The sequence below is a fragment of the Esox lucius genome, chromosome 1, assembly GCF_011004845.1.
Source record: "Esox lucius isolate fEsoLuc1 chromosome 1, fEsoLuc1.pri, whole genome shotgun sequence".
Taxonomy (NCBI): domain Eukaryota; kingdom Metazoa; phylum Chordata; class Actinopteri; order Esociformes; family Esocidae; genus Esox; species Esox lucius.
The window spans coordinates 11,776,703-11,803,333 of record NC_047569.1 but is presented as its reverse complement, the minus strand read 5'-3'; the positions used below and the strand labels follow the sequence as shown (position 1 = coordinate 11,803,333).

The 26,631-nt window shown below is 41.9% G+C and overlaps 2 protein-coding genes across 2 annotated transcripts in view; one reads left to right on the top strand and one right to left on the bottom strand.

The window, feature by feature from the left end:
* The window catches only part of gucy1a2 (guanylate cyclase 1, soluble, alpha 2), a 36,352-nt gene extending 13,641 nt beyond the window's left edge, over positions 1 to 22,711 (top strand). The window contains exons 5-9 of the mRNA XM_010893740.3: positions 14,045 to 14,257; positions 14,383 to 14,655; positions 15,375 to 15,518; positions 20,484 to 20,638; positions 21,490 to 22,711. Of these exons, the coding sequence (XP_010892042.1) occupies positions 14,045 to 14,257; positions 14,383 to 14,655; positions 15,375 to 15,518; positions 20,484 to 20,638; positions 21,490 to 21,709 (1,005 nt within the window). The 3' untranslated portion in view covers positions 21,710 to 22,711. The remainder of the gene's footprint in view (positions 1 to 14,044; positions 14,258 to 14,382; positions 14,656 to 15,374; positions 15,519 to 20,483; positions 20,639 to 21,489) is intronic.
* Positions 19,692 to 26,631, bottom strand: part of aasdhppt (aminoadipate-semialdehyde dehydrogenase-phosphopantetheinyl transferase) — a 37,480-nt gene continuing 30,540 nt past the window's right edge. Inside the window, exon 7 of the mRNA XM_010893742.4 lies at positions 19,692 to 19,709. The gene's annotated coding sequence lies outside the window, so the exon portion shown is untranslated. The remainder of the gene's footprint in view (positions 19,710 to 26,631) is intronic.

The window sequence follows — 26,631 nt, the reverse complement described above, 5'->3', positions numbered from 1 at the left end:
TCAAACATAAACAGCAAAGGCTATAAAAAGTGAAGTTGTGAAAAATGTAGTATACCCAGGCTTTATTTATAAATATATTTATTTATTTGGACACATGGATCTCACATTTAACTGTTTTACTTGGAAACTATTTTAACAAATAAACATAAAAACAATTTCCAAGCAATTTGATGTACCTCATTCCACTGTGCAACAAATTATTTACAAATGGAGAAAAGTGCAGATAACTGGCAATTTACATATGACAGGTTGTCCCACCAGATTGATGCCAAAAGCTGATCAAAAGATGCTCACAGAAGTCTCTAAGAATGCCAGGCTAGCATCAATGGATCTCCAGGCCTCTCTTGCAACAATCAATGTCGAAGTGCACGAGTCAACTGTGATAAAACCATAGCACTAACTGGGCCTACATGGGACGTCAGGAAGGAAGAAACCTCTGCTCTCAAAAAGGAATATCAGGACACAGCTGACATTTGCCAGAAACACCTGGGTAAAACAAAACTACTGGAACAATGTGCTTTAGACATATGAGTCAAAATTGGAGTTATGTCGCAATGCCAGGCGCCATGTTTGTCAAAACGAAAAAACTGCCTTTGAACGGAAGAACCCGTGGAAGTATTATTGCACAAAATTGTACATGGACACAGAGAATGCAGAGACTTCATTTTACGTATACAGTACATGGAGTGAAAACCAGAGTGCTAGGCCAGTTGTCTCTAACCACTATTGAGTTAGACTTCTTTCTAAATAAGAGAAGGACAGTAAAGAGAGGCCTATTCAATATGTGTGGTGACAGGAACAAAAAGACAAATGGTCCTTGAACAGATGTTTCATCCTTGTGTATGGGATAAGGGAATGGCCCTCCATGAAGATAAAAGATTTCCAGGATAACACTTCTAGCCAAATGAAATTTAACAGTTCTAGCCAGCTCAAATATAAAAAATGTTTTTGAGAATGTGAGGCCATCTGACAAAAAGCTGAAGCGGAGTCAAATCCTTGATCTCAGTCCTACCTAAATGCTGTGGGGGGACTCGAAGCGGTCCGCACATGCAAGAAAGTCTTTGAATATGATACAGTTGAAGCAGTATTGTACATAACAGAGGGCAAAATGTCTTCCCTGTTAATGTCAGAGACGTATAGGCTGTTAAAAGAAACAGCTACATTAAGTTTTTCCAGCCCATGGGGGCAGCTCCAGCTGTTGAAGCTAGGTCTGTACTTATAATTGCTTCACTGCTCCAATCAATGACATGACATTGTGGTGTTCATTAGAGATGTCCTGTCATGTAAAAAAATCCCATAAGGGTTACCAACAAAGTCTTCCCCCCAAAAATCTATTTAAATGGCATATGGCCCAGTCAAAAGAAAGTCAGATGACCTTAGGAGAAGAATTGTCAAGGCTAGAAATGGCGACAAATAAAAAATTAGGCCTGCATAATTTTACAGTCAGGCAGATTAGGTAGAAATGGAGAGAAGTGAATGCCAAGTCAAGCAGTACTTTCCTAAAGACTGTCTGTCCAGGAAATATTACCCCAAGCGTTGTATAGCGTTGTATGTTGTATAATGATCAGGGAGGTGACGAAGAACCCAGAGTCAATAGCTTAGACATTCCTTGTGCTATTTAACATCTATGTCTATGAATACACACTAAGACAAAACTAAATAGGAGTAAGACTAATTTGCTCTCCAAAATAAACATCGGACCTTTGTCAAAAACCATATAGATGTTCCATCAGACTACTTAAACAAAGTTTTTGTATAGACGCAAGACAAAATGTAGCAGAATGGCATTACTCTATGTTAGGAGAAGAAATAACACTGTATAGCAACACCAAAACCTCATACCAATTGTGAAGCATGTTAGAGGGAGCATCATGGTTTGGGGCTGCTTTGTAGTCTTTCTGGATCTGAACGGCTTGCAATTGTTGAGGAAAAAAGTATTTAAACGTGTATTAATCTGTTGTTATGAATTGATGAAGATCAGACAGTAGTATTAGGAGTCATTTGTGCAGGTATGCAGGTAATTCAAAGGTTAAGAAATTTTTTCTTGCAACTGTGTGTTCCTTTTGTGTGTGCGCATCAGTTTTTATTTATTTGTCTGTTTGTGATGTTAAAGTGGGTTAGGATGAAGGCTGTTGACAGACTAGTCCAAAATCATCAAGGGCTTACTCTGGTAATCTGGACAGATGACTTTCAAATACACGGTTTTATGCAGAATGTTTACATGTCCCTTCTGTGAGAGCATTACTCTGCTCCATTATTATAAACCTCCCACACAAAACATAATCTAAACACACATATGTTGGGGCTGGGAATTACCATTTACATTGTGCTATCATCATGATGCTTCGGCGCCTTTTACGAAGTGTATTGCACTTCTCACGATTCTATACATATTGCAATTTGATTATGTGATTTTATTTGCACAATTCTATACATATTGCAATTTGATTATGTGATTGTATTGCCATCAGAGGTTTTAGACAAATTGCTTAACGAATGGTTGCTGCAGTAGGACATGAGAGAGCTATAAGAAAATGATTTTCATCAGTCCTGGGAGTAAACTATTTTAATAAAAACATCCACAATAAGCTTTTCAAAAGATGATGGAGAACAAGCTATGAAGAAAATATAATGAGGTAGTTTTGGTGCCGGTACAGCCAAACAGCAAGAAATGATTGTGATATTGTCAGAATGATACAATATATTGTAACCGGATATGTAAATGTATAGACACTCTCCGCCCCTGCCATTTGATGACTGTAGTCCATGATACAGAGCATGATGTTCCACCAAGTGGTCTGAGTACTAATGATGCATTGCACAGGTCAAACAAGCCTGACTGTGTTTTGTCTTCAACTTCAATGTTTGTGGTCAGTTGATCATACTTCTTTGTAAGTCCAGAAGGAGGATGGCTCCAACTAATTCCCTAACTGTTGTATCGTCATGGTTTCGCATGTCCAGCAGTGGTAGAAATGTGAATGCACTTCACATTCAGGACACTCCCGTCTTTTTAGCCCAGGAACATTGTATCACATGGTTTGACTCAAGTTCCTCCCACTACTTTTTCAGCAAAAACTCTATCTTGGTTAAAAAAAGCATTAAAATGCCTAACTCTCTCATAGAGCGCTGCACATTTATTGCGTCTTACACTTTTAGCCCAGACCACTTAAAAAGTAATTAATGCGAGGGAGCATGTTTTTAATAACAAGCTACTCACTGGAGATCTGAACATCCTCAGCATAGCCCTGTAAGTGCATTATGTGGCCACACGTGGGCTAGGCTACACTGGCAAAGCCATTTCAGACCAGATATAATGTCAATGTGCATACTAGTTTGACTCCAACAGTACACTCCGATCATCCAAGTCATAAGGATAAACCCTGTGTAATTTAACAAAGATCACACACAAATCTATATTTATAGATGTTTTTTTTTAACATATTGTTCAAAACATGAGAAACATAGGCTGGAAAAAGTATGTAAACCATAATTTTTTGTAACTAGTGGAACCTCCTTTTGCAACAATATCCCCAAGCAGCATTTGCACTAGCTGCAAATCAGACATGCACATGAGTGATGAGGTAGTTTTGATCATTCCTCCTTACAGAACTGTTTAAGTTCATTGGTATTCTTGGGAGGTCTTGCATGAACATCGTTCTTCAGGTCATGCCACTGCATTTCAATAAATCCTGGAGGTAATTTGGTCAGGATTCTGACTTGGCCATTCCAGGATGGACAATGGATTTTCTTCTGTATAAGCCACAATGTTGTGGATTTGCTTTTGTGTGTTAGGGTTATTGTCATGCTGCATGTCCCAACCTCTCTCATGCTTCAGATGAATGTTTCCCTTATATTGTCCTGAAGAATTTTCTGATAATAGTTTGAATTCATTGTTCTCTTAATGGTTGCAAGCCATCCAGGCCCTGAGGCAGCAAATCAGCCACAAACCATGATGCCCCCTCCACCGTTATTCATGCTTGAGATGAGTTTGAGTTGTTTGTATGCAGTCTTTTTTGGTCTGAACATTGCGTTGTGTCTGTCTGCCAAAAAGTTATAACCTGTCCATTAAATCTGTCCATAGAGCATTGTTCCAGTAGTTTTGTGTAATTTTTTGTTACCTGACACTGACAGCAATGTTTTTATGTGAGCAGTGGATTCCTCCATGGTATAGTCCCATAAATCTCCCTCTTGTTTAGTGTCTGTCTTATTGTGAACTTTTGCTGAAAACCTTTAGCGATGCTTGCAAATCCTTTGCTGTTTCTTTTGGGTTCTTTGTCACCTACTTGACAAGTTATTTTCCATAGGTTCACATTCTTTTTCCAGCCTGTGCTGTTTAAGTCTGCCCAGTGTGTTCAATAAAGACACGCACAAATACACATTTGTGTGTTTTGGAAAACGCCATTGTGTTATATTGTTATGACCGATTTCAGATTTAAGGAGCCATTTAAGCAGTTGTGCAGGTAATTCAAAAGGTTTCACAAACTGTTTCTCGTACATGTATGTTTATTCCAAAGCACATCCAATGCTGTTGTGGTTTTTATCGCTGTTTGCTCAATCAGGAAGTTTAGTCCAGAATCCTTATCATTCTATTATTTTCTATTTCCTATTTGTAATTAATTTAGCAAATTGTATTTTTCACTTTAACATTATGGAATTTGTGGCAAATCTTTTGATTTTCAAGTTATTTCTTGCAAGCCCTGCAATTTTGGTCTTTACCCAGTTGTTGTCTGGCAAATGTCTATTTTTTTAGAGAGAAGAGGATTCTTCCTTTCTGACCTCCTATGCAGGCCAAGTATGTGAAGTCTCTTTATGACAATTGACTCATGCACTTTGACACTGACTGTGACAAGACAAGCTTGTAGATCCCTTGATGTTCTGAGAGACTTTCATGAGAAGCATCTCGAGCATCTCTTTGGGTAAATATAGTGTGATGACCTGTCCTATGTAGATTGCCATTGGTCTGGACTTTTTTCATTTTGTATATGATTCTACAGGAAGTGGAATGATGTACTTGGAATTGCTTGGAAATGGCTTTGTAACCCCTCCCTGACTCATGGTTATTAATAATCTTCTGAGGGCCTTGGATTGTTACCATGCATCAATATAGTTAAGATCAAACCAAAGCAAATCTTTATGGATGGCTGGACCCTTCCATAGTAATTTCTATTTTGTTGCACCTTCATATTAGCCATTTAATGTGATGGTTAAGGTAGGGCTGTACTAACATTTTCTGCATATGCTTATTTTATTTGCATAAATGGTTTCAAAGTTGATCTTTGATGGTGTGATTTCTTAAATTGGGTTTACTTTAACAAAGACAAAGACAGTGGTTGGAATTTAGCTAAAATATCCATGTGTCCAAATATGTATAAAAAGTAGAGACTTTCCAAAGGGGTATAATTACTTTTTCAAATATTCACTACTGTTCAAAAGTTTGAGGTCACTTAGAAATGTCCTTGTTTTCCATGAGAACATACATGAAATGAGTTTCAATAGAAAATAAATAGGAAATATTGTCACTGACAGGGTTATTATAATTGTGTCCTTCAAACTTTGTTTTTATCGAAGAATCCTCCATTTATAGCAAATGCAGCCTTTGGCATTCTAGTTGTCAATTTGTTAAGGTCATCTGAATTTCACCCCATGCTTCTTGATGCAACTCCCACAAAAGTTGGATTGGCCATACGGTCAAGCTGCTCCCACAACAGCTTAACAGGGTTGAGATCTGGTGACTGTGCTGGCTACTGCATTATAGACAGAATACTAGCTGACTGCTTCTTCCCTGAATCGTTTTTGCATAGTTTGGAGCTGTGCTATGGGTCATTGTCCTGCCAATCAAGTGCTGTCCACAAAGTATGGCATGGCGTTGCAAAATGGAATGATAGCCTTCCTTCTTCATGATCCCTTTTACCCTGTAAAAATCTCCCACCCTACGACCACCAAAGCACCCCCAGACCATTACTTTGCCTCCACCATGCTTGACAAATGGCACTCCTCCAACATCTTTTATTTGGTCTGCATCTCGTGAATGTTCTTCTTTGTGATCCGAATACCTCTGTCCATAACACTTGTTTCCAATCTTCCTCTGTCCAGTGTCTGTGTTCTTTTGCCTATCTTAATCTTTTCTTTATATTGGCCGGTCTGAGATATTTCTTTTTCTTTGCAACTCTCTCTAGGAGGCCAGCATCCTGGAGTCACCTCTTCACTGTTGACATTGTGACTGTTGTTATGTGGGTACTACATAATGAACCTGTGAAGCATCTGTTTCTCCAACTAGACACTCTAATGTATTTGTCCATTTGCTCAGTTGTGCAACAGGGCCTCCTACTCCTCTTTGAATTCTGGTTGGAGCCAGTTTGAGCTATATTGTGAAGGGATTAGTCCACAGCATTTTATGAGATCTTCAGTTTATTGGCAATTTCTCGCATGGAATAGCCATCTTTTCTGAGAACAATAGATATTTTTTAGACAGATGAACATGGTCATTTATGTTATGTCTGTATATGCTTTTGTGAGTGATATTGCCTGTATTTACAAGCCATGATAATAATGCAAGCATTTAATTAACATGTTTAGACAGTGTAATAGATTGATGCATTTCCATGTACAGTGGGTATAAAAAGTCTACACACCCCTGTTAAAATGCCAGGTTCTTGTGATATAAAATAATGTGACAAAGATAAATCATGTTAGAACTTTTTCTACCTTTAATGTGACCTATAACGTGAACAATTCAATTGAAAAAAAAACTGAAATCTTTGAGGGGGAAAAATACAAAATAAAAACTCTCAATAACCTGGTTGCATAAGTGTGCACACCCTTAAACAAATACTTTGTTGAAGCACCTTTTGATTTTATTACAGCACTCAGTCTTTTTGGGTAGGAGTCTATTAGAATGGCACATCTTGACGTGGCAATATTTGCCCACTCTTCTTTGCAAAAGCGCTCCAAATCTGTCAGATTGTGAGGACCTCTCCTGTGCACAGCCCTCTTCAGATCACTCCACAGATGTTCAATTGGATTCAGGTCTGGGCTCTGGCTGGGCCATTCCAAAACATTAATCTTCTTCTGGTGAAGCCATGCTTTTTTGGATTTGGATGTGTGCTTTGGGTCCAGCTGAAGTTCCAGCTGAAGAAAAACAGCCCCAAAGCATGATGCTGCCACCACCATGCTTCAATGTGGGTATGGTGTTCTTTGTGTGATGTGTAGTGTTGTTTTTGTGCCAAACATACCTTTTGAAAATATGGCCAAAAAGTTCAACCTTGGTTTCATCAGACCATATCACATTTTCCCACTTGTTTTTGGGAGACTTGATCTTTGTTTTTGCAAACTTCAGCCAGGCTTGGATGTTTTTCTTTGTAGGAAAAGGCTTCTGTCTTGCCACCCTACCCCCTAGCCCATTCATATGAAGAATACGGGAGATTGTTGTCACATGTAGCACACAGCCAGTACTTGCCAGAAATGTCTACAGTTCCTTTAATGTTGCTGTAGGCCTATTGGAAGCCTCCCTGACCAGTTTTCTCTCGTCTTTTCATCAATTTTGGAGGGACGTCCAGTTCTTGGTAATGTCTCTGTTGTGCCATATTTTCTCCACTTGAGGATGACTGTCTTCACTGTGTTCCATTGTATATCTAATGCTTTTGTTTTTGCTCTGAGATGCAACTAAGAAAATGTCAGGAAAATCATACTAGAACAGCTGAACTTTATTTGTGATTAATCAGAGTCACTTTAAATGATGGCAGGTGTGTAATGACTTCTATTTAACATGAGTTTGAATGTGACTGGTAAATTCTGAACATAGACACAACCCCAGTTATCATAGGGTGTGCACACTTATGTAACGTAATGTAAGCTTTATATTTTTCATTTTTCCCCCTAGAAAATCTCTGTTTGTTTTTCAGTTGAATTGTTCACATTATAGGTCACATTAAAAGTGCAAAAAGTTCTGCAATGATTTATCTTTGTCTCATTCTTTTACATCACAAAAACCTGGCATTTTAACAGGGGTGTGTAGACTTTTTATATCCACTGTAGATGGATCATTTTGAATGTTGTCTTTTAAGTAACTATGGCATGTACACATTTCCATGAGTCAGGTACTTTTCCATGAATCAGGCAGGCATTGAAGATGTGCTTGAGGGCATGGGAGGACAGGGGCCATTAAAAGTTTAATAAGTGACCCATCCAATGTATTTGAAGACACACGCGCACACACACACAGATACACACACTAAAACTGAAAACACACCAAAAACACTAGTGATGCTCTCTATGGCTCTTATCTGCTGTGGGTAACTCTGTTGGCCACGTTGATGCCCTACACACACACACACACACACATCTGCCCTTTATTGTACAGTACCATGAGGCACCTCTCCACAGTCAGAACTCGAGGACCACTACATCTATCTCTCTCTCGTCGCTCCCACTCTGCTCAGCTCTGTCACAGGGTTCCCCTCTCAGGCTGATATGAGTGTCACTACACATCCGTATCTCTCTTCTAGCTTTCCATCCCCCTATCCGAGAATAGAACGTTAGTCCCATGGTATCCTTAGTTGGGTTTTGTCAGTTTAAGATTTGGTAGAGCCTCTTTCATAAGCACGAACACACAAACGCAGATAAACACGCTGTTGCACATTAGATGTTTCTCCGTACGTCACTTGGTCTCTTTGTCGGCGGAAGTTGGGTAACCATGGTGATGAGTCAGAACGGAGGGTGACGTGTAGAGCAGGTTAATTCTGACTGTATTAGTGGAAACACACACAAACAGCCCAGCTTAGATAACATGACCACCTGTCTCTCCCTGTCACTCACTTATTGTCACACGCATTGTGATTTCCTGTGGCGTTAACAGTAAAGACTGGAAAGGACATGATCATGTTCCTGTAGCAACCTATATTTAAGTCTGGCATTGGTGTTTGTGTGTCTGTGCGGGTGTGTGTCTGTGTGCGTGGGCATGTTAAAAAAGGAAAATCATGCGAAGTGAGGACATTCGGTCAGTACTTTAACAAGAAGCTTTATCTGATTTGGGGTAAAGTTTTGGGTTATGGTTAGAATTACGCTTAGAATTAGGTCGGGGTTACGTCTAGGCATTAAGAGTTTAGGAGTTAGATGAAATCGATTTTTTAACTGTACTAAATTGCCTGCCCTCATTTTGAGTAAACCCTACATGTGTTTGTCTGTAGGTGTGTGTGTGTGTTTGTCTGTCATAGCAGGTAAAATAAGGCACAATCAAAGCTGGAATCATCCAATAAAAAGGAATGTATGCCCATTGCAGGGACAGTGATGTATCAAACAATAAGACGTTTTTAGAGTCATAGACGGGTGTTAGCTGATAGGGCATAGAGTGAAGGCTACATATATAACAGTCCCCCCCACGCTAGACTCTCTTTGTCTTTCCCTCCCTCCAGCCACTGTAAAGTGTCTGTCGACCACCCCCACCCGCTACCAGAAAGCTCAGCCATCTTCTTTCTCTTTTTCCTCCTTTTCTACATTCCTTGTCTGTGTTGTTTTTTTGATTTTGCAACTTCATCTTCTCTTTCTCACAAAAGCGCGCATATGTTGTGGGAACAAGAAAAATGACCTAACTTAACCTTAGACCTAACCTCAAAAACCAACCCTAATTCTAACACTAACTCCAATCATAATTTTCACTACTATCCCCTAAGCAATAAATAATTATAGTAATACAGGGATCTCACACACACACACACACACACACACACACACACACACACACACACACACAGGCCTCCAGGTGAGCGTGCTTCCTAGAGCCAGGGGAGACATCTTGCTGACCTGCCATCAGGACCACACTCATTCTCTCTCTCCTGCTCCTTCACTCTTCCGTTTGCCTCAAACCAGAACATCACGCCTTTTTGTCCTTGCTTTGCCTAACCAGACCTCTTACAACAACCCAACCTCTACCACCAGTATAGATTGACAGTCTGAATTGCCGGAGTGTGTTACTGTAAACGTCTGCCTGTTTTAATGCCTGGTGTGGGGTATGCGCTTCACCTCCACTCTCTGGTTTGCAAATATGACCCAGAGAGAAGGAGGGCAAGTCAATTTCAAAGTTTCCTCTCTTTTTGACTATAACTAAGTGTTACAGAGTAGGGCCTTGGATCAAAGGTGCGTTAAATATCTCCATCTTCTATTTTCCCTGCCACACACACACACACACACACACACACACTAAGACATCCACAAAGTATGGAAACACGTACACACTCACACACTAAGACAACCACAAAGTATGGAAACACGTACACACTCACACACTAAGACAACCACAAAGTATGGAAACATGTACACACTCACACACTAAGACAACCACAAAGTATGGAAACACGTACACACTCACACACTAAGACAACCACAAAGTATGGAAACACGTACACACTCACACACTAAGACAACCACAAAGTATGGAAACATGTACACACTCACACACTAAGACAACCACAAAGTATGGAAACACGTACACACTCACACACTAAGACAACCACAAAGTATGGAAACACGTACACACTCACACTAAGACAACCACAAAGAATGGAAACACGTACACACTTACACACTAAGACAACCACAAAGTATGGAAACACGTACACACTCACACACTAAGACAACCACAAAGTATGGAAACACGTACACACTAACACACTAAGACAACCACAAAGTATGGAAACACATACACACTCACACACTAAGACAACCACAAAGTATGGAAACACATACACACTCACACACTAAGACAACCACAAAGTATGGAAACACGTACACACTCACACACTAAGACAACCACACAAACACGTACATACTCACACACTAAGACAACCACAAAGTATGGAAACACGTACACACTCACACACTAAGACAACCACAAAGTATAGAAACACGTACACACTAAGACAACCACACAAACACGTACATACTCACACACTAAGACAACCACAAAGTATGGAAACACGTACACACTCACACCAAGACAACCACAAAGTATGGAAACACGTACACACTCACACTAAGACAACCACAAAGTATGGAAACACGTACACACTCACACACTAAGACAACCACAAAGTATGGAAACACGTACACACTCACACTCTAAGACAACCACAAAGTATGGAAACACGTACACACTCACACACTAAGACAACCACAAAGTATGGAAACACGGACACACTCACACACTAAGACAACCACAAAGTATGGAAACACGTACACACTCACACACTAAGACAACCACAAAGTATGGAAACACGTACACACTTACACACTAAGACAACCACAAAGTATGGAAACACGTACACACTTACACACTAAGACAACCACAAAGTATGGAAACACGTACACACTCACACTAAGACAACCACAAAGAATGGAAACACGTACACACTCACACACTAAGACAACCACAAAGTATGGAAACACGTACACACTCACACACTAAGACAACCACAAAGTATGGAAACACGTACACACTCACACACTAAGACAACCACAAAGTATGGAAACACGTACACACTCACACACTAAGACAACCACAAAGTATGGAAACACGTACACACTTACACACTAAGACAACCACAAAGTATGGAAACACGTACACACTCACACACTAAGACAACCACAAAGTATGGAAACACGGACACACTCACACACTAAGACAACCACAAAGTATGGAAACACGTACACACTTACATGGCATTTTCAAGTAAAACAGCCTCCCTAATAGCCGAGCCACAGACTTGGCCTGTAGAAGGTTAAAAGCCCGCCTCTGGTCCCTGACCTGACCACTGTCAGTGTACAGTGGACAACCACATGAAGAATGCATGGCTGCATATGCGCCTTTGTCGTGCGTGGTCTTTGTCGTGCGTGGTCTTTGTCGTGCGTGGTCTTTGTCGTGCGTGGTCTTTGTCGGTGCGTGGTCTTTGTCGGTGCGTGGTCTTTGTCGGTGCGTGGTCTTTGTCGGTGCGTGGTCTTTGTCGTGCGTGGTCTTTGTCGGTGCGTGGTCTTTGTCGGTGTGTGGTCTTTGTCGTGCGTGGTCTTTGTCGTGCGTGGTCTTTGTCGGTGCGTGGTCTTTGTCGTGCGTGGTCTTTGTCGGTGCGTGGTCTTTGTCGGTGTGTGGTCTTTGTCGTGCGTGGTCTTTGTCGTGCGTGGTCTTTGTCGTGCGTGGTCTTTGTCGGTGCGTGGTCTTTGTCGTGCGTGGTCTTTGTCGTGCGTGGTCTTTGTCGTGCGTGGTCTTTGTCGGTGCGTGGTCTTTGTCGGTGCGTGGTCTTTGTCGTGCGTGGTCTTTGTTGTGCGTGGTCTTTGTGAGCGTATGCACGCATTAGTGTGACGTAGTGACTAGTTGACTTGAGCTTTGCAGTTAAATCGGAACAGGTCATCGGGCGTCTTATGACCCCCCACCTGCCCTGTGTCGTTTCACACTGTCTCATCCTAACTCTCTGGTCGTTTCATCTCTCTCTCTCTCTCTCTCTCCTTCTGTGGTGTTTGGGTAGAGTATGAATAGGTGCTGCTGGGTGCTGTAGTGTAGTTGGGTGAAGAGCTGCCTGTTCTCATGGGGGAGATGGGAACCGGAGTCTACTGAGATACAGCAGGAAGACACACAACTAGGCCAGCAGAACAGCCTCTGGTGTGTTTGCGCGTGCACGCATGCGCTTGTGTGTGTACGTGGGTTTAGCAAGCAAAAGCTTGTTTTTATGACAACGTGTATATGGTTTACATGCTACATGCGTGAAAGCGGCATTCCGTGATCTTAAGCACGTCATATGTGTTGTATGATATGCTATGCAGTGGGTCTGTGATATATGGAGAAAATATAGTATATTGTGAGTACCAACACTTTCCACAAAGCAAAATTGTGATGCAGTCAGTCTCTCCTCCACAGTGAGTCAGGAAAGGCTGACATGAAGGTCTTAATATGTGTAATATGTTCTGCTTCCTTCTGGAACACCTACAATTTGCACATGTGCTTCTGTGCCTCACCTGACCAACCAACTGACCACACCACCTAACCACACACCTAACTGGACTACTGACCATTCAACTGGCCTACCACATTACTGACCACACTACTGACCAACCAACTGATCACACACCTAACATACACATAACCACACTGACCACACAACTAAACACACACCTAACCATAATGACCACACTACTGACCACACAACTGAACACACACACCAAACCACACATTGTACTGAACACACACTTAACCACACTGACCACACACCTGACCACCTAACTGTTAAGTAGGCACTATGTAGTAGTACTCTACATAGTGTCTTTGTGTGTGTGTGTGTGTGTCTGTGTGAGTTGTGCAGTTGTCTGTGCAGTTGTATGGCCCAGTGCATTTCCGTGTGTGTGTGTGTGTATTTGAAAGGGTGTGGATGAAACCACTGTGTTAAGTTGGAGGGAGTTAACTCTTCGTACTTGACTGACAGCGTTCCCAGGCTTTGTGTTCCTGTTGTCTCCATGGAGATTCCTGTTACTGTGTCAACCATGTGACTCCTACCTCACTAACCGCCACAACCACAGAAAACATCTGCTCACATGTTCCCACAATACACACAACTGCTGTGGGTGGGTGTGTTTTTTTTTTTTTGGGGGGGGGGGGGGGATGCATTATGCAGAGATTGGGGAGGTTTCTATAAATAAATCAGGCTGCACTGGGCTACAGTGTGTTCGCAGGCGGAATAATCTATCTGACACCAGGGAGAAAGAGAGAGGGAGAAAGAGAGATGCAGAGAAACAAGGCAAGAGAGACAGAAAATAGATCAAGAGAGAGCATGGTAGTATGGTACATGATAGTGACCAGACTCCCTCCAGGTTAAATTAACAATATGTGGCTTTCTGGTCTGACCGTTTATCAAGATCTTCAAATAGTTTGGATGAAAAGCGTCAGTTGACTTGCAGTCATTCTTTACGCTCTTACGGTGTGCATTCCCGTGATCTCTTCACCACATGAATAGCCCATCTTCCTGCCTCATTCCCCTCTCTCTCTCTCTCTCTCTCTCTCTCTCTCCAGGTGATGGAGGTGAAAGGTCAGATGATCCACGTCCCAGAATCCTCTACTCTGATGTTCCTTGGTTCCCCCCGGGTGGACAAGCTGGAGGAGCTTATGGGCAGGGGCCTCTACCTGTCAGACATCCCCATCCACGATGCCACCCGTGATGTCATCCTGGTGGGACAGCAGGCCAAGGCCCAGGACGGCCTCAAGATCAGGATGGATAAACTAAAGGTCTCTTCACACATACACACTCCAACACACAACAGGATAATCTTCTGCCACTTTGACCAAGCAGACAGAAAAGGCACCAGTCACTAAAGCCTTTACTCCGTTTCACCTGATCCCTTCCTCTCTAGGCCACGCTAGAAAAGACACACCAAGCTCTCGAAGAGGAGAAGAGGAGGACCGTGGACCTTCTCTACTCCATCTTTCCCGGGGACGTGGCGCAGAAGCTGTGGCAGGGCGAGTCGGTTCCCGCCAGGAAGTTTGACGACGTCACCATGCTCTTTTCAGACATTGTGGGCTTCACGGCCGTGTGCGCCCACTGTACCCCCATGCAAGTCATCAGCATGCTCAACGAGCTGTACACGCGTTTCGACTACCAGTGTGGAATCCTGGACGTCTATAAGGTGAGAGACCGCCAGCACTCGTCTGTCTGTCTGTTACACGTGTCACCTGGTCACATGCAAGAAGAGCTTCAGTGCAATTCACTGAGACTTGACAGTCAATTTGGTTGCGTGGTTGACTGTGCATGTGTGTGTGTGTGTTTCGGGTGGAAAAACACACTGATTAATGGCTAACGTAACGGTGCTTAACGGGAGTGGGTCAATACTGGTTGCCTGACTGACGGATTTACAGCAAGGCCCAGTGCGTCCATTAACAAGCGTCCCTCCTTCTATCTATCCTTCCTTCTATCCCTCAATCCTCCATCATTGGTCCATCAGCTTTTGTACTCTGCCAGCAACAAAGTCAGCATCAGTACGATAGTTTTTCATTGCTTTCCTATCCTTTTAACTCACCCTTCTCCTCTTTCTATTTCTACATGTTCACCTTATTCTCCCTCTTGTTTTACTGAAGGAGAGTGAGGGAGATAGTCCCGTATGTTGCTATTGTCATGGTTAGTCAGGATAAAACACTGTGACGGGTAGAAAATGACAGTCACTTGTTGAGTGTTGCTTGTTGAGTGTTGCTTGAGTGTTGCTTGTTGAGTGTTGCTTGTTGTCAGCTACAGTTTGAGTGTTTATTTTCAGTCCTGTCAGGCGACATTTTGTTTTCTGATTTGATGAAAATATGGAAGTCAAATCCAATATAAGGCTGGTGGCTTGTCCCTCTCTCTGTCCCCCTATAGATTGAGACAATAGGTGATGCCTACTGCGTGGCGGGTGGCCTCCATCGGAAGATTGACAGCCACGCCAAGCCAATTGCACTCATGGCTCTGAAGATGATGGAGCTGTCAGAGGAGGTCTTAACCCCAGACGGCAAACCCATCAAGGTGAGGCTTCACTGGACACAGAGGGGGGTACTTCTCTATTTTTCTATCTTTTTCTTTCTTTCTCATGTCTCTCTCTCTTTCACCCTCCCCTAATGTCTCTATCCCTCTCAAATGTGGTTCCGACCTCTACTTTAAAAATGTCTTACGAACTAATCAGCACTGTGTGAGACTGTTCTATGCTGTGCCACTTCTGTTGTGCTGGGTTTGCTGCTACTCTCCCATTGGCCTGGGTGGGCTGACGGTCCCAGATGTGCGTGTGTTGATATAATTGCCTGTGTTGTGGCCCAGTGGGAAGTGCTTAACAAGCTGTAGTGGCAAATACTGGGATCTGTCAAAAACTGCTCCTTTATGAATGACAATGCAGACACTTCAAAGCTGCCCTTTGATCATGTTTTTTGACAACTACTGAGATTACTTTTCACAAGGAAGAACCAATGCACAAATTGACACACACACACACACATATATATATATATATATACATATACATTGACTTTTCTATCTTTGTGAAGATCTGAAACCCAGATATCCATGTTTCCAACCTGTAAACCTAATCCTAACCCTAACCTTAATATAAATAACCTAACTATTGCGCCTACCCCTAAACCTAACTGGTAATGCCTAAACCTAATGTTTATTGCAATTCTAACACATCCCCAATTCTAACACCAGCCAGGAATCATATCTTCCCTGTAGGGACTTGATCAAAAAAACTTGGGGAGTCAGGTTTTATTATCTTTCTGCTGAATTTTGGTCCCCTACACACATAGACCTGGAACACAAACACACGCATATGCAGAAACAGCTCTAGCCCACTGTCCTATTAACAGATTAATTGCAATGGGTTTTTATGTGTTTGAGTGTGTGTGCGGATGCCCGTGTAATCATGAGCGTATGAATGCTTGTGGTGTGTGAGTACAGCGGAGGGAGCACAGTATGCAGTTACCATGGTAATGGTAGAACTGTGGCGTGGCCGGAGGAGCTGTTGTTGGCTCATCGATGACGATTGTTTCCATCGCACTGTCACACTCAGATCTGTAGTTCCGGGTCTTACAGTAACTAAAGTGGTCCAAGGAAGGAAAAGTAGTGAACTGGCGACAGGGTCATGGGCAGCCAAGGCTCATTGATGCACGTGGGGAGTGCAGGCTGGCCTGTGTGGTCCGTTCCAACAGACGAGATACTGTAACTCAAATTGCTGAAAAAGTTAATGCTGGTGCTGATAGAAAGGTGTCAGAACTGCATCGCAGTTTGTTGCATATGGGGTTGCGTATCTGCAGGGCAGTCAGGGTGCCCATGCTGACCCCTGTCCACTGCCAGCAGTACCTACAATGGGCACATGAGCATCAGAACTGGACCACGGAGCAATGGAAGAAGGTGGCCTGGTCCGAGGAATCACGTTTCCTTTTACATCACCTGGATGGCCGGGTGCGTGTGTGTTGCTTACCTGGAGAACACATGGCACCAGGATGCACTATGGCAAGGAGTCAAGCCGGTGGAGGCAGTGTGATGCTTTGGGCAATGTTCTGCTGGGAAACTATGGGTCCCGTTATTCATGTGGATGTTTGACATGTACCACCTACAGTGGATATAAAAAGTCTACACAGCCCTGATAAAATGCCAAGTTCTTGTGATGTAAAAGAATGAGACAAAGATAAATCATGTCAGAACTTTTTCCACCTTTAATGTGACCTACAGTGGGGAGAACAAGTATTTCATACACTGCCGATTTTGCAGGTTTTCCCACTTACAAAGCATGTAGAAGTCTGCAATTTTTATCATAGGTACTTTTCAATTGTTAGTGACGGAATCTAAAACAAAAATCCAGAAAATCACATTGGATGATTTTTAAGTAATTAATTAGCATTTTATTGCATGACATAAGTATTTGATACATCAGAAAAGCAGAACTTAATATTTGGTACAGAAACCTTTGTTTGCAATTAGAGAGATCATAAGTTTCATGTAGTTCTTGACCAGGTTTGCACACACTGCAGCAGGGATTTTGGCCCACTCCTTCATACAGACCTTCTCCAGATCATTCAGGTTTCGGCTAGGCCACTCCAGGACCTTGAGATGCTTCTTACAGAGCCACTCCTTAGTTGCCCTGGCTGTGTGTTTCAGGTCGTTGTCATGCTGGAAGACCCAGCCACGACCCATCTTCAATGCTCTTACTGAGGGAAGGAGGTTGTTGGCCAAGATCTCGCGAAACTTGTTGGGATAGTGTTCTTGGGGTTTTACTCATCCTTCTTCTTCCTCCAAACACGGCGAGTGGAGTATAGACCAAAAAGCTTTATTTTTGTCTCATCAGACCACATGACCTTCTCTCATTCCTCCTCTGGATCATCATGGTAGATGGTTTGATTTCAAAGCACAGGTTTTTAACTGACTGGGGGGAAAAATGTCAGACCCACTGGGTTTCTCAGCTAATTCCATATCCTAAAAAGGGCAGATTGATGGATTAAGTATTAATTTAAAATATATAACTTTTGATAGCTAACTTGCCAATTCTATCCTTAACTGTTGTATTTTATTGCACTCCAAAAAGATGTGAATAATTGAGTCTTCATGGTTTTTACACTTAAGACATGCCACTGTGCTATTGAATTAGTTAATTTTGCTTCTTGTGACTTAAATCTGTATATTATATTATACTGAATTAACTGTAGACTGTCATTAACTGTAATTTAATTAGTTATGTTCCATCTCTAACTCCATGTTGTACTAACATCAGTTCCTTTAATGTTGTGAGAGGTTAAAGGCACATTCACCTAGGTGTCTGTCTTTCTCCCAGGTTCCCTTTTCTCATAGACCTCCGTTATGGTTGGCCAACCTCACTGTCCTGGAGGCAACTCTGACGACACACAACAGGAGCACCATGCTGTGTGTGTGTGTGTGTGTGTGTGTGTGTCCATCTAGTACTCCAGGGTGTTCTTCAGCATGTTTCCACCTGGACTCCCTACGTACAGCAGCCAGGGATAAAAATAACCAAGCTCTCTCTTCCCTTCCTCGCTCCCTCTCTCTTTCTCTCTCTCTCTCTCTCTCTCCCCTGCCTCTGCAGTACATTCCTGTTTCAATGGGATTTTGATGGTGGTAGTGTTGTTACGGGTGACTTTTCTTCTATTGTGCTGGAGAAAGGAGGGCAGGGTGTGTTTTTGATTACTGTTTATGGGCATGCCAATGATTGACAGGTCGGTTGGCATTAAAGTGAAATGGGCAGAAGATCACGTTATGGCGCTGATGTTGCCGTGTGGTGAGCTGGTTGAGTCATGTGTCAGAGGAGAGCTCCGCTCTGCTGGGCTTCTGGAAGGAGCCTTGTTCGGTTTCAACTGACTGAATGTGTCTGTCTTTAGAGGTGTGCATGTGTGTGTGTGTGCGTGTGTATGTGTGTGAGGGTGTGTGAGTGTTTGTTGCCTGCAGTTGGAATAAATTCATTATTTATTTCCTCCAGAAATAGACTGACATAGCAATGCCCTGTAGTCCTGTCTCTTTCTCTGTCTGTCTATCTTTGTCTCTTTCTCTGTCTCTGTCTCTCTCTCTTTGTGTGTGTGTGTCTCACATTAATTCTCTCAATTCAGTTTAATTGAATTCCAGTTGCTTTATTGGGCTGTCATACCAATGTGCTTATTGCCAATACGTACTCTGGAAATCATTTTAGTAGAACAGTACTGTGCAATAGTCTTAGGCACCTGAAATAAAGCAATTATATTGGGTAATAAGCATTTATTTGTAAAAATAAATAAATACAAATATTTAGATTTTTTTTTATAATCACTTTAGTTTGACTTTTGGGTGACGTTTGCTTGGTACTGTACAATTATATGATAATAACAATGTCAGAGTTCATGAACAGTAGTGGTGGTGTTAGTGTCAGGCATGGTTTCCCTTGCCACGTTACACTCCTTGTAGTAGATTAGGCGCCTTCAAGCTCAATGGTGGTTGCTGGCCAATGAATGTGTAATGCTTAAAGCTTGTCTTTACCAACAAGTTCTTCCTGGTTGGGCGAGCAGTGTTAAAAGAATCAGAAAGGCTTTGCAAGATGTTCTTTAGAGAACACTCCCAAGTCTGCTGGGAGTTGCCATAATCAGGAAAAGAGGAGAAATGCTCTGCTCATTCAAACAACTTCAGCCGGATCAATGCTCTTCAGTGAGCGTTCTCACAATTAGCCAATACCACTGAGTTATGTAAACTGGCCTATGGGGAAAAAAAAGAGAGTGACTATTAGAGTTGAGTACAGGGGGGGGTACTGACCCATATTACTGTTTTAAAATCTGACTTTCAGCATCCAGGAGTCGAAACTATGTAAGCAGAGTTCCCCACACATCTTAAAACCTAGAATATCCTGATGTTTGACAGTGTTCTATTTACTTCCTAGCTGCCTGCTGGGATTGGCTGGTTCAGAGCTGCAGTGTATTTAGAGTGGTCTGTTCTGACTGTTCTGACTCAAATCAGATCAAAGAGCAGATGAGGAAAGGATGAGGTGAGTGTGGCATTTTTCAGTAAAGAGAGGCCTGAGAAACTGTCCATATGTACATGACAGAAACCTCCCAGTCTCCTACCTGGATACTTCGTATCATCTTGCCAATCGGTCCATGCTACAGTGATCACTATAGCACACCTTTGCTCTCACTCTCTGTTCCGCTTCCCCCTTCACTTTCTCCACACTCTCTCATTGCCATGGTAACCCCACAGTGTGCTGGCATGCGCTCACTGGCGTTAGTAACCGCGGAGATGAAATACTGAAGTGGATTATTAGAGATCTGGGATCCGCAGGCAGTTTGTGTGTATGTGCGTGTGTGTTTTGTGTCAGCCCTACAGTGGAGTGGGTTTTGAAGTGTGTTTTGTTATGCTGCTAACTCTTACACTGTGTCAAAGTGTAATCCTTTATTGTATCTCTACTGTCCCTGAATGTGTACTGAATGTTCTGCTGAAAACCTCTCTATTCCTCGCTGTCCCTCCCTCTCACAGCTTCGTATAGGAATCCATACAGGCTCAGTCTTGGCGGGGGTGGTCGGAGTGAGGATGCCTAGGTATTGTCTGTTTGGCAACAACGTCACACTGGCCAGCAAGTTTGAGTCTGGAAGCCACCCTCGGTGCATCAACGTCAGCCCAACCACATACCAGTAAGTACACGTCCGTTTGTGTGTCCGTGTTTGCGCGCGTGAGAGAAAGGAAGGAGAAGGATTGGATGAGAGCAGCTTTCAATGTCTAATGTCATTTGAGTATGAAACTGTCACGTCCAGTCACTGTATGTGTAATAGGTCACACACACACACTCAAAGAGTCGGATGTGTTGTCAGACAAATGGTGTCTGTGAAGGCACTTTGAGATGAGAGCTGATCTTAGTGTTCACCTTCTATCCCTCTCTCCCCCCTTCACCACCTTCTCTCTCTCACCCTCTCTCACCCTCTCTCTCACCCTATCTCTCTGGCGTCTGTTCTGTGAGTCAAAAGCGTTGCCTTGGAAACCTCCAGTTTTTGTAGTCAAGGACGTTTCTCCCCTCAGAACCCCACATTATTTGTGTGACATAAAGAAAGGCTAATTGTTACAGATTTAAACCAACCTGGTGTGTGTGTGTGTGTGTGTGTGTGTGTGTGTGTGTGTGTGTGTGTGCATGTGTGAAAAGGTAGTTGCTGGGAGAGCTGTATGCTGATAAACATTAATAAATCCAGTGTGTGTTCGTTCTACCCTGCTAGTATCTCTGTGGACTCAGCATATGTACACACTGTCCGATTACTTGCTGTGTGTGTGTGTGTATGTTTGTGTGCGTGCGTGCATACCACCCTGCAGCGCAAACACACAGCTTGTGAGTAATGGGTTTGTGATTGGCCTTATCTCATTCTGAACAAGGCTGCATCCCTCCCAAGAGATTCACTGCTTCTTGGAGAAATACCCACATACCACACTGCAGCCAAAGAAAACACACGTTATATGCTATCAAATCTTTATCTCTTATTCTCCCACTTCTCTCCAGGCTGCTGAAAGATGATTGCGCCTTCTCTTTCATCCCTCGATCCCGCTTGGAGCTTCCTGATAATTTTCCAAAAGAGATCCCAGGAACTTGCTACTTCCTGGAGGGAGGGACTTCCCATAGCCACGCCTCACTGACCAGCTCTCGCTCTGCCCCCCCTGCTCCCCTGAGGAAAGTGTCCTACAGCATCGGTACCATGTTCCTGAGAGAAACAAGTTTATAGGCAGACACACACACAAGCACGCACACGCACACACAGCCATCTACACGCACACACAGCCATCTACACGCACACACAGCCATCAACACACATACACAGCCATCAACACATTCACTAATTTAACCATATTGCCAACGAACCATGTTAAAATGGGAGACAATCTTATTGGGATAACAATGTCCTCCTAAACCAGGAGCCAGTCCTCTCCATCTGAAACAGAAACTGTCGTTTTCTGTATCTCTACAACCTGTTGTTAGTAAACCAGCCTTTACCCTTCAACGGAACCAGGCTTTGGAGGTTAAGAGGACTGCACAACGAGACAAGAAAGCTGAGAGAAATATCAGAAGCATCTTAGAGACAAAAAATTGCTTTCTGCTTGTAGAACACAGTATACTGTCTCCATGGATACCCCAGCTGTCTGTCAGACTGGTCATGGTGGGTCCTTTGTTATTATCAACAACGCTTACTCAGTGCCTTCTTCACTAGAACACCACATCCGCACTCCAATGCTCAACATGGGAGCTAGCTGAAGACGTGGGGGAACGGAACAGGCTCTGCAGCTTTGATTCGCGCCACAGAGGGGTGTAATGAATGACCATTGGAAACCTATCAGAGTTTTGGAAATCATTTAGTTTTCTCATTTCTTTTTTTACTATCTAGCACCTGAACTACTGAGGTGTTTTGATATTTTTTCTTTCAGTTAGCCGAATGCCTCCACTTCTCCCTGCCCATTTGTCAATATTCAACCACAGACATGAGAAAACAGCAGTCCCCCATTCATCGGCCAACACCAGCGTCATGCATTCATGTTTCCATAGATTTAGGCAAAAGGAAGCGGCAGAGGGAGAAATAGCGGCGATGCACATTTTTTATCAACTTTTTATCTTCTTTGCTCAATTGAATTTACAGCTGCCATTTTTTGTGTCATTCTTTGTTTTTAACTAAAAAAATCTATATTTTCTCACCATTATGAACACCATTTCTCTCTCTGTAACATGTGCGCACACACACACACACACCCCAAACACCATATTGGCTTATTAGGCCTATATATATATATATATATATATATAGGCCTAATAAACCATTTGTTCTGTTTTTAATCAAATTAATTTTGCTGTGATTTTTCTGGTTTGGATGAGGAGTTAAATAAGAAGATGGAATGAAGCATTACAGAGGATGATGTAATAAAAATAGTAAAAGAATAAATGAATCAATCAATCAGTCAGTCACACCATTCATATTGTCATTCAAGGAACATCAAAGTCAAAACTTACTGTCCAATGTTAAAGTTCTACACCAAATGACTTTGCCATGAAAAATAACCTGTCAAGTGTGTGTGTGTTTGTGTGTGTGTGAGAAAGAGTGTTAGCAATTGTAAGATAACCTGTGGATCCGTTATTGCATTAAACTGTACAAAATAACTACTCTGTAAAAAGGCCTATATCGTACAGTACCAATATTAAATATGTACAATCGACATATTCTTAATAATACAACAGTTAATATTAAATTGTAAAGACCATACTATGTTGTACTTTTTGGTATGAATCACATGTTTAGATGAGTACATTTCTCACATTTCTGTTGGCTTTTATTTTCTTCTATGGTGAATTATTTAACATGTCAGAGTCTTATGTCATCCAGCCCAATAGGACTATGGAATTGATGTTCCATAGTTATAACATGTTGTAACCAGGTTGTAACATGTTGAAGGACCGAGTTGTAAGGCACATCCTCTGTCAAATAACATGTAAATAAAAATCACCAGATATGTTTAATAAAGAACGAGGTCTTTCATTTGTTATTTGGCCTGTGAGTTAGGGGTCCCTGCTCAGATGGATCTGTCAAGTCCAGCCCGCCAGTACACGTGTAGTTCAGGCGATGGTGTCGATAATGAAATGCCAGTCAGTGCTGTCTGTCTAGGGAGCTGGTGGAGAGACGGGGCAGAACAAAATAAACCCTGATATGTCAACGTAGGAGATAAGAATGGGGATGGGGCTTTATCGATGTGTAGAGAGAAGGGTGTTGAATGTGTGGATAGGGAGGAACAGAGAAAGAGAGAGATAGAGGAAGAATTCAAGACATGACATATACCTGCTTAGTTTCAATATGAGTTTCTAAGATTTGTTTTCTCTCTCAAATCTCTCTCTCACTCTTCTGGTTGCTAGGGGACGCTCTGGCTATGTAAGCTGATGGCTTTAGAACTCTGAGATAAAGGAATGACAGATTGCAATTCTATCTTTTGTAGAGAGAATTCCAGAATTTCTGACTGTCGGAGCTGAGTCTTACACTTGGTTTTTTAACTAAGACTGGGAAAGTCTATCTGTCAAAGTATAAAGAAAAACTCTCTCTTGCTTGCTGTGTGTTTCTGTGTGTTTGTCTCTCACTCTCACCCTCTCCATCTTTCTGTTTACCATTAGCTTTCTGTTCTCTTTCCCCCTTCGCTGCTACGTCATGTTCTATCTCGTCTCATCTCTCTTCTCCTACTGATCCCTCTCTCCTCACTCTTACTTCTGCATATGCAAATAGGACCTACACTAATTGTCTGGGTGAGGTTAAATATTTTAGACCCTCTACTGTCTCTAGATGCACTTGCTGTGTGTGTGTATATGGACTGCATAAGTGTGTGTAATTGGACTGTCTGTATATGTAACGTGTATACAGCTCCGGAAAAAATGAAGAGACCACTGCACCTTTCCCTTTACTTTCCGAAAAGGTATATTTTGAGTGAGTAACAGAAGTGGTCTCTTAATTTTAACCCTTCTGTTCCTCACTCAAAACCTTCCTTTTCAACTTTTTTTGGAAAGGAAAGAAAAAGGTGCAGTAGCCTCTTAATTTTTTCCGGATCTGTTCCTTTCGTATACTATACTATTTACAGGCAAGTATTATAAGTATAATGCAGCTGGAAATAAGTGGGTCAATTTTAACACAGTGAATTATACTTGTTCCTATTTAAATACTGTTAAATAAAGTACAAAATAAATGGTTCTAAAATACAACATAAGTGGTTCCAAAAACTTTAGGAATACTGCTATTTTATCTTGGGTGTACTCAGCAGTATTGAGAGACATTTTTGTTGCTGTATCTCATAATGACTAAGGGGTTTGTATTTCTCTGGTCAGTGTTGCAAGCTTCAGTACTGCCAAATTTGTCAGTAATCTTTACGAATTTGGGCGTCAGAAAATCAAATTACTAGCCCCTTGTTGCTTTTCGAAAATATTATTTTGGTAAGAGATTAGTCTTTTTTTTTTACAATCACATTTGAAGTTATGGACCTAAGGCGAGAGAGATTTTATACACAAGTGATAGCCAGGTATTTCTGTGAGTTGCCCCTGACTTTGAGACACTGCCTGGATTTCTACTCCAAAGAATTACTACATAGTTACATCAAGAGGAGATTACAGTGACGTTTATTGGCAGTATTAAGAGGGGAAAATATTCTGTCATTGGCAGTATCAAGAGGGGAAAATACTGTCTGTTCTTGGCAGTATCAAGAGGTGAAAATACTGTCTGTTAATGGCATTATTAAGAGGGGACAATACCATGTCTATTAGTGTCAAACACCTACATTATGTACATTACCTTGGAATAATGTACTCTGCGTTTAATCATCCTTTATTTCCAAGATAATGTACAGAATGTTGGTGTTTTTCACTTACATAATGCCTTGCATTACACCTGGGACAACATTTCTCAACTAATCATTGGGACAACATTTCTCAACTAATCATTGGCTCAACTTACTAAGTGGCCATTAGTTTGACTTACACCCCTGTTTCCCAAAAAGTTGAGATGCTGTGTAAAATGTAAAGAAAAACATGCTGTGTATAAACTGTCGACCCTGTAAACATACTGGAAAAACTAAAATAAAACTGGAACAGCAGCAATTACAATAAAGCATTCAAACCCACTTGCAGTGCATTTGGAAAGTATTCAGACCACCTCACTTTTTCAAAATGTTCTTACATTACAGCATTATTGTAAAATCACCATCACTATAATGAAGCCTGGAGGAGGCAGCATAATGCTGTGGGGATGTTTTTTTAGCAGGGACTAGGAGACTAGTCAGGTTCAAGGATGAACAGAGCAAAGTATAGACAGATTAAAACCTGCTCCAGAGCACTCAGAGTATCTGACTGAGGCAAAGATTCACCTTCCAAGAGGACAATAACTCAATCACACAGCCAAGACAATGCAGGACAAGTCTTTAATGTCCTTGAGTGACTCAACTACAGTAGACCCTGGACTTGACACAAACAAACATCTCTGGGGAGACTTGAAAATAGCTGTGCAGTGATGTTCCTCATAAATCCTTACAGAAATTGAGAGGATGTGCAGAGAAGAATCACAGAAACTCTTCAAATACAAGTGTACCAAGCTTGCAGTGTCATATCCACGAAGGCTGTACTTGCTGCCCAAGTGCTGAGTGAAGGGTCCTGAATACTTCTTTTTTTATAAACCAATTTGCAAACTTTTCTAAAAACCTGTTTTACTAGATCAATATGGGGTATTGTGTGCAAATATACGAATAAGGCTGTAGCATAACAAAATGTGGAAAAAATTGAAGGGTCTGAAAGCTTTCCCAGTGCCCTGTTCTTGATGACAGTTTAAGTTGAATGACAAGTCTGCTGTGCAGAATGGCGGTAGATGTTTCTATGAGTGTGATATCCTGGGAATATCCATTTTATTTCATAAGATTCACGTACAAATTGTCACATTCTCCCAGAAGAAAGCACTTCTTACCGAAACAGCGATATTGCAGAGGTCAACAATCACACTCTTCTGAACAATAGGGATCTTTTTCATCTGTATTCATCAAGTTCTAGGCTGCAGAATGTTATAATTTATTTTGGTCTTTATTGACAACCACACCTCAAAAAACTACTCTTACCTCTTTTTCGGACATACGTGCACACAGACAC